The 8,291-nt window shown below is 47.4% G+C and overlaps 3 protein-coding genes across 3 annotated transcripts in view; 1 reads left to right on the plus strand and 2 right to left on the minus strand.

Annotated features, from left to right (window-relative positions):
• Pmar_PMAR026921 (hypothetical protein) overlaps positions 1-413 on the minus strand; it is a gene marked incomplete at both ends in the record, with an annotated part of 953 nt that extends 540 nt beyond the window's left edge. The window contains one exon of the mRNA XM_002768734.1: positions 41-413. Within this exon, the coding sequence (XP_002768780.1) occupies positions 41-413 (373 nt within the window). The remainder of the gene's footprint in view (positions 1-40) is intronic.
• A 1,212-nt stretch (positions 414-1,625) lies between these two features.
• Positions 1,626-2,711, minus strand: Pmar_PMAR026922 (hypothetical protein; the record flags this gene model as incomplete). Its single annotated transcript, XM_002768735.1, has 1 exon — positions 1,626-2,711. The coding sequence occupies one exon, from the start codon at positions 2,709-2,711 to the stop codon at positions 1,626-1,628; it is 1,086 nt and encodes a 361-aa protein (XP_002768781.1).
• A 4,139-nt stretch (positions 2,712-6,850) lies between these two features.
• Pmar_PMAR026923 (hypothetical protein) lies at positions 6,851-7,918 on the plus strand (the record flags this gene model as incomplete). Its single annotated transcript, XM_002768736.1, has 1 exon — positions 6,851-7,918. One exon carries the CDS (start codon positions 6,851-6,853, stop codon positions 7,916-7,918), a length of 1,068 nt encoding a protein of 355 aa, XP_002768782.1.
• Positions 7,919-8,291: the final 373 nt, after the last annotated feature.

Here is an 8,291-nt window from a genome sequence, read left to right on the forward strand (position 1 = left end):
TCGAGCGGGTGTACCGACACGTCATCATACTCCAACTCACCATCCGTCATAGAATGCCATAGGATGTTAGATGGGGTTATAGCAATTTTAGAGTTTCCTAGGGTTCCACGAGCGCTAGAGGAGCGAAAGGCCACTGTATCAGATTTTTGGATAGCCTTACGAATAGAGCCGTTACGATCTTTACCCTCCCCCTTCCGGCCCAGAGTTACTGGCTCATCTAGTGTAGCTCCGCCCTTAAGAACGCCTTTGGTAATTGCCGACTTATTGCGGAGTGCTTTCGCCTGACCGTCGATATCAACGGGGGAATAGGTCCCAGAGAGCAAGCCAGTGCCTCTTTGCGGAGCGTCATCGTCGTCAGGGAAGATAGGAGGCGAACATTCGTCTTCTTCGAAGCCGCCGGATTGAATTGCCATAATGGTCAAGTGACCGAACAAAACAAAAGAACTGCTGGCAGTGCCGTGGTTTTTGGTAGGGCTCCCACTCCTGCGCACCTTCATAGGTGTGGAGTGGTCGACTCTCCGGAGTGCGATTGTGGAGCCCCGATAGGGAACCTACGACATCTCCTGCGTTCCTGTCCGCTCTTAGAGCATGCCAGGAAACGCGTCAAGGGAGGTGTCCCTTATCATTTTTATAAGATGATCGTAGATCTGAAGCGCCGTAAGGCCTTTAATCGGCTCTTCTTGGCCCTGATGCAGCATCTTGATGCTCGTCGGGGCCTTCTATGATTGCCAATATATCGTTTTGGGTAGCCTAGTGCAATTACTCTGTACACTTATCTGTATGTCGTGTATGTCAAAAAAAAAGAAAAAAAAGGAAAAAAAGGAGCGACAGCAGCGCAGGTTCAAGTAGCCGAGCTGATTCGAGTCATCCGAGCCATCCGAAGACTCGCCGAAGGTCTCAAGCCCAGAGGATGAAAGAGTTAAAGACGACGATAATTAAGGGCGCTAGCCTAAGGCTAGTAGCCTTAGCGCAGAAGGACGTGATTGCTGTATCATGTATTGCTCGTTATTAAGGACCATTTCAATCAAGCCTGAGGTGCCTTAGGGTGCACCTAACAGCTCGATAAGTTACGGTATACCGAGGATTCAATGGAATGGTGTAGAATTTAAGTGTCTGTAATCGATTAACATGGCGAACGACATATAAATGCTCTGCTACAATTATGCTCACGAAGCAACAAAAATCTCTTAGTCGAAAATGAAGTCAAAAAACACTGCGCCGGATTTGAGAAACAGCACTGGGTTCGGCATATAAGCTAGATGGGCATATAGCTGGGTGCGATTAGGAACTGAGGCAGGCGTAGGAGTGGCAGGTGATTGGGGTTGTTGGCGATTGGTAGAACGGCGAATACGAACTCGACGACCTATGGTATCATCGTTGAATGCTTCAGCATGCTTCCGCACGGAGCAAGCAGTGAGATCTGAAGATGGATTTGAGCGCTTCTTGTCACTGTCAATGGAGTTGTAGGTCTCACGGACGCTGAGGATGTCGTCGACCAAAGGAGAACGTGTAACAATCAGCAACATTGTCTCGACCAGAAATATGGATGTAGAGTATAGGCCTGTGACAGCAATAATCAATGCCAAGTACTTACGAGTAAGAGCTTCATGAAGAGCAGAGGGTACTCAGCGATCACGTGCAATAGCAACAGCAGTGAGAGAGTCACAGTATACTCGGAGATCAGTGAACTTCATTTTGGTGTCAAACTCCAGAAGGCGAATGCGAGCTAACGTGTAGTATATACCCAAAAGCTCAAGAGCATTGATGTGAAGATTCCTCTGTGACTTAGTGAGAGTGAGTTGGCCGCGAAGAACATGGCGATCAAACTGCCGAGCTTCATAGGCGACCATCTTCTTGGAGGCATCAACATAGAGGTGGAGTGGGTCAGTAACAGCAATACAACGAGGTATGGCTTGTGGGAGATGGTCACGGAGATGAGCAACCCAAGCGAGGATCAGCACCTGAACTTCCGAAGGAATAGGAGTGTTCCAAGAGTGGTCCAGAACTGCACGCGCTTTACTGATAAGGCCAACCAGTAGATTCTTAGCGGGAAGGATGCGGAAGTCGAAGAAGTCAGGTTCCTGTAGTAGAACACCAAGAAGGCTCAGAGAATCACTGTGAGTGAGAGCTTGAGCAAGATTCCAGCTGAGAATGGTGTCGATAGGCTTGAAGGGATAACGTGAGAAAGCACCACCATCGATGAGCTCTAGACCAAGGACCGATATTGGATTATCTACAGATGCTTCGGATATAGGTTGGGTCTTGAGGGGAAGGTCGTGCTGTAAGTACTTGTCAGTAAGAGGATCAGAGTCAGAGTGATCGTGACGAAAGTCAAGGATGTCGTCCATAAATGAGCATTGATCGGGTTCAGTAGCAGTAGAACCGAGGAGTTTATCGACGTAGAGGTCAATATGGCCATCATCACCTATCATAGGGGGTAGTAAAGGAAGGGGTACAGTAGATTGCAAGGCGTTCTCGACGTGGGCCATACCACCTTCGAGACAAGACGGTGCTATACTATTGCCGTAGATCATACGAGTGAATTGATAGTAGGAACAATAGATCTGGAACAAGGAACCTAGGGCGGGTGAGACCCTAAATTCCATGAAAGCATCGGAGACATCATGAATGGTCACAGTAGTAGCAAGACGGAGCCGTGACAAGCAAGTCTTCATTTTGTGGTGCTGGTTCGGGATAGGATCGGCCTTCATCAGAGTAGTATGTACGAATGTATTGGTTGATATCAATTGCAGTACGGGTCGCCAACTTTTCCGACCGCGAACACCATAATAATTGGTAGCAAAGCGGGTGGCTTGGGGTTCGTCGATCGGTATGAGTTGGCCAGTGTCAAGAAAGGCTTGTAACTTACCGTCGCAATCGAGGCGTCCTTCACGAGGACATTTTAACCATTTATAATGCACCTTGCGGCATGGTTTGGGGTCCAGAGACTGAGCATAGCGATGCACTTGTTGAGAGATACATAGAAGAATGACGAATTGTCGGTCGTAGAGGTCTGGAAGACCGTGGTCTTGAGTGTCCACTCGTCCGGAAGGCTGTGGTAGGTGGGTGATATATGGGGACCAAGGGACTTCGTAGGAAGTACCAGAGGATCGAGGAGAGTAAGGGTGGTGTCAAGGACACAGTGTGCTTGAAGGCCGTGTTCATGACTAGCTGTGGTGAAGAAGACCGGATCGATTAGATTGATAGTGGCATCAGGTAGGTGCTGTTGTAGATGAAGAGCAGCGGTGTGAGTAATGAGAGAATGACTGCAACCTGTGTCGACTTCGAGCCGCAACGTCTGGAAGGCAGGGCACCGTAGAGTACGGTGAGCAGATAACGTAGGAGTGGTCGTAGTGCAGACTTTGACAGTCGGAGGAGATGTAGGTAAGGACTCGGCCAATGGTGGTTTCTCGTGCTTATAAGGGCAATTTGCTCGACGACAGATACCATGAGCTACGTAATACATACATACATTATGGCTGAGACAGAATTGACGAACGGTGAGGTCCACGAGACGCACCGTTATTGGGAGCAGCAGAGGTGACAGGAGGCTTCACCTGAGTGGTATCAGCAGTAGGGTCGGTAGCAGACGTAAGGTATAGAACTGCCAATGCGGCTGGTAGGACGAGAGCCTCTGGTATTTTTCTCAAAGTCCGGATTTTGGCGTAGGTGGCGATAAAGCTGACGGGTGAGCTCGTCTACAGTCTCGCAGTTACCGTAGGTGCTAGAAGCCAAGTGACGGAGCTTGGGGTAGAGGGCACAACGGTAGACACGAAGTAATTGTGAGTCTGTGATGGTGCAGCCAACAGAGTCAGCTTGGTACTTGAGAAGGGTTAATCTGCCCGCCAAGGCATGGACAGACTCACCAAAGGACTGGCGGAAATCGTCAAATTTGTCGTCGGGAGTTAGACTCACGATAGGTATGCTCTGCCCAGGCAGCACCTTCGCGTACCATGAGAGCATAATCTTTCATCCAGGGGCCTCGTTGTACAGAAACGCGTTGAACAGCTTGACGAAGACTAGTCTTGCTCGGCTCAGCGAATGCACGAAGTAGAAGGATCCAAGCCTGACGTTCGGATAGTTCCGCTTGGATGACTTCTTGATAGAGATCGTTAACGTAGGCGGTGATACTACGGTCGTCAGTGCAGTCGCGATAGGGAGTATTGTTGGGGAGTGTGATGCAGCGGACAACATCGAGGAACTTGTTGAAAGTGATTTCGCGCGCTTGGTCGGGGCCGGATAGGCTCAATTCGTCTGTAATGAGGGGCTTGGGGTTGATGGCTGCGTAATAGTGATGATAGGAGGTGGTGAGGGACGTGAGGGTGAGGAAGGGGCCTCTTCATGGTTGAAGGGTAACTTGAAAAAGTCTGCGCATCGCCGCTTTGGTCGCAGGCGGGGCACCAATGACGCGAAACTGCTCGTCCAGGTCAGCGTAGGTCAAGTAGGCAAGAGCTTCGTCGAGGACGGAGTCGAGGCCGAGGAACTCGAGAAGAGGCACGGGTTCTGCACCATGTGCCATGACTACTGCTCAAGAGGGTAAGAATAAGGGTAAAGGCTCACACAGCAGGTGAATCCATGAACATTCCATGCTCGAGCATGTTTAGGGAATCAAGTAAGAGAGCAAGTGACCAAGGTATTGGTCAACAAGGCCCAAACCTTTTACGCAATCGCGCAGGTGCGACCTGCCTAGTCAATAGGGCTGCAAGTGAAAAAGCTAAATTTAAAGCTTAATTTGAGCTGTGGAAGCTGACTAATTATCCGTGTATACATAGAACTTTACGATAATAGGTACTCTCTCAAGTATGGTTGAAACTGAAACCCTGTGACCAGAGAGTGGTCTTGAAATGCTCGCATCCACATGTTGCTGCGTGCGTATGGCGCGCACAAAACTATCGTCGAAACAGTTTTACGGGAGATAGAAGATTGATTAGATTAATTGGGTTCTGACATCTTCGCCTATTAGTGATACAGTAATGCATGAGCACGACGTATTCGATGGTATATGTGAACTCACGCTCTGGTGTAATGAATTTCATATTTTTGTATTCAACTGGTGTTTTTGGTTCCACATGCTTTATTTACCTAGAGCATTTATCTCATACTGGAGATTCCAACGCTCCACCGTGAAATGTTGTGGATGGCCTATGTTCGATACATGGCTCAAGCTCTATAACTCTATTGGTGTTGTTCCGTTCATACTGATTGTGTTTGCAATGTGGAAAATGATGTATGAGGAGGTGGTAATATATGGGCAGTGATACACTCCATCGACATAGTGTGACACATCGTTACTGAATGTTCTCGAGAAGTTTGAATTATACAATTCTCGTAATAGATTTCAGTGTGTGGATTTTAAACCTCATATTGCGGTCTTCGTTCGAGCCTGATGGCTCGCAGAAACCACCTTCATTTCCCCTCAACAAAATATCCTTTGATCTGCTAGCAGACTGCTAGCAGATCAAACGACAAAGTTAAACCTATCCTGTGAGCGTATCGGTCATCGCGAATACACTGGCAGGCCTAATGACAGTGTTGGAGCTTGTTCCAGCTATCGACAGGCTCACAAAAGTCTATGTAGGCAGTGTCCCAACGTCTGGAGCGGAAGACTCCCGAGTATCCACAGGCAGCAATATGGCGGGCGCGCTTATGAGCACAGCCGAGGCAATTCCTCACGAGCCGGATATTATCGCCAGCGGGGTCAGCCTGTAGCCACAAGGCTACAGGCTGCAACGCCGCTGACATGCCAGTGCACCCACATGACCAATTTTGGTATCGTGCACTCTACGGTGTAAGTGGGAACGGAGCTCGCGGCCTTCGTGTTCCGAATCTGGACTAATGTGAACTCCAGAGATTCAAAGATTTGAGTGGTACAGTAAGGAAAACGCTATCATCATCTTCTCGAATATAAGTCTATTACTTAGCTCATCAGGTACTCCGTTCATTAGAATAGACGCAAGGCGTTTATCGATTCACGAATCATCATTGTGAGTGTCCGCTGAATGGCGGGACCAATCGATGAAGGTCCATTTATGGGGCTAGTTCAGGGACGAATGTATTGTGATTTACTGTTAGATGGGAACGAGCTCAGAGACCTCCTCGTGGTGTTCCTGGAAACTCAACGATAATTTTTTTTTTGTTGAGGCTAACATCTGAGCATTCGATTGTTTCCTCTCTGGTTCCTTGTACAATTTGTTATTGTTTTGTCGGTTGCTTCTCGTGTTATCACGTCTCTAAGTCCTTGTTATTGCAGTCCAACTGAATGGGTCCGATTATGGTATTTGTCCGACAATGTCGGACATACCATACATATGTATGTCGGACCGACATAAATATGTATGGTAAGTGATGCACATGTATGTTCTTTTTACTGTTCATTTGAAGTTGCCTTGCGTTGCGGTACTGGTTGGTTAGTCACCTGTTTGGTGCACTAATGGATGTGTCCCCGTGTTGGGGGAGTTTGCTCGGTGTCGAACGAGTATGCGGTCGACAGTTGTCGGAACCCATCATGGGTTACCCATGTGTGGTTGGATGGTCGATCCCTAACTAGGGGTAAATGTGTTGTGTGGTGGATAAAGGGTACCATTGTCAAGTCGGTCGATTCGGGTGGTGCGACGCTAGAGTTGTGTAAACTACTAGCTTCGCGTACTAAATAATCGTGATGATTTTAATCATATACATGTTTATCATAAGTGTTATTTGTTCTTTCGCATTGCTGCTCGTTTATTTTGTTTGATTCATCTTCATGGCGATTTCGAGTTCCAGCCGCCTCTGAGTGGCGTTATGCTTGAATTGCCCTCGTTTTTTTTTGTTTATCCTTTGTCTTTAGGTTCCTTTTCTCTTGTTTTAAAATATGGATGCACCGTTGTTGGCGTCGACATTTTCAACTGCTCCAGATCTGTCTGGGACCATAGTTGAGACATTAACTCAACCACCCTTCTCGGTTGACTCTTTGAGAACGTTGAAGGCAGCGGTTGATGATGCCGAGTTGTTGGGAGAAATGGTGGATGCTTGTGCTGTCGCTATGGGTGCTGTATTGGATGATGATGCCGAAGCCGAACAGCCTCAGGCTGATGTTATCGCTGTGAGACTGAGAAGAGCAAGACTCAGAGCGGCATTGATTGCCGCTGCTTCTCAAAAAGAGGATGTGGTGAAGGCGAAGTTCTCTGTGGATACGATACTCGTGTCAGCGGCACAGTTATTTGGTTGTTTACCCAATAATGAACTGGTTCCTTTTCCGCATGTTGCGGAGGTCTTGTCTCGAGATAGATATTCATTTATTGAATTTAAGACCTATCCGGAGATCACTGCGGCGGCCAGCAAGTCTGTTATACAGTTTACTCCAGATGGTCAAGCTGTGGAGACTGCGAAACTTCCCACGGGGAAACCTCCTACTACCTTTGAGCAATGGCTTCCATTGATGTTGCGGTGGGCCTTCACTATATATGTTCTTGAGGGCAAGGGTGATTTGATACATGTCTGTGAGTATGCTGCGAGGATTGCTTCAATATCAAATAAACACGGTTTTGGTAAAGCACAGGTGTTTGATCGACGTTATCGTCAGCGAATGCTGTTATGCATGCGACGGTTGCAATCTTCCCCTGCTCGTGGTGAGGTCAAGATGGAAGATCATCAGGCATTCTCTACCTTTCTGGCTAAGAATCTAGAGCCTGAACTTCTTGCAGAGGTGTGTTTGAACACTTCCCCAATGTTGGGGAAACCGAATGCACTTGGAGCGAGAACTATGTCAAAAGTGGTGTGGGAAGGTACATGTAGGTTTACTAAAGAAGGCTGCCCATATAAAGATTGCAAGTTTGCTAAGCATTTACCGCCTACTGCTCAGCAAAGGAATACTAATATGGGTAAAAGAGTTATTAACAATCAGGGGCAGGGCCCGAGAGAGAAGGCAGCTAAACGATAGCCGGTTGTACTACAAATGTCGTAGATGTATGCCCGGTACTTAATACGGGTATGGTGTGGGGTTGGAAGTTGTTTCGGTGAGTACTCCTTTAATTAGGATATATCTGATGATAGTAATTGATATTCGGTTGTGTCGAAAGGGAAACGGATCCCCCGTTCTCTAATTATAAGTTAGAAGTAATTTGTTGCGGTGTTTGTTGTGTTGAGTATGTGTCGAAGAGTATCGGGATCAACTGATGAAAGGCCTTCCCGATTTACTTACATTAATAGTGTTATTGATCTGATGTTGTAAATAGGTTCTCCTTTAGGTTTACCTTTCGTTGGTACCATGCCTCATTGTAGATCAAATGCTGCCCGAAGTAACAGGGGTCGTT

This window comes from Perkinsus marinus (genome assembly GCF_000006405.1).
Source record: "Perkinsus marinus ATCC 50983 genomic scaffold scf_1104296967342, whole genome shotgun sequence".
In the NCBI taxonomy this organism is placed as follows: domain Eukaryota; phylum Perkinsozoa; order Perkinsida; family Perkinsidae; genus Perkinsus; species Perkinsus marinus.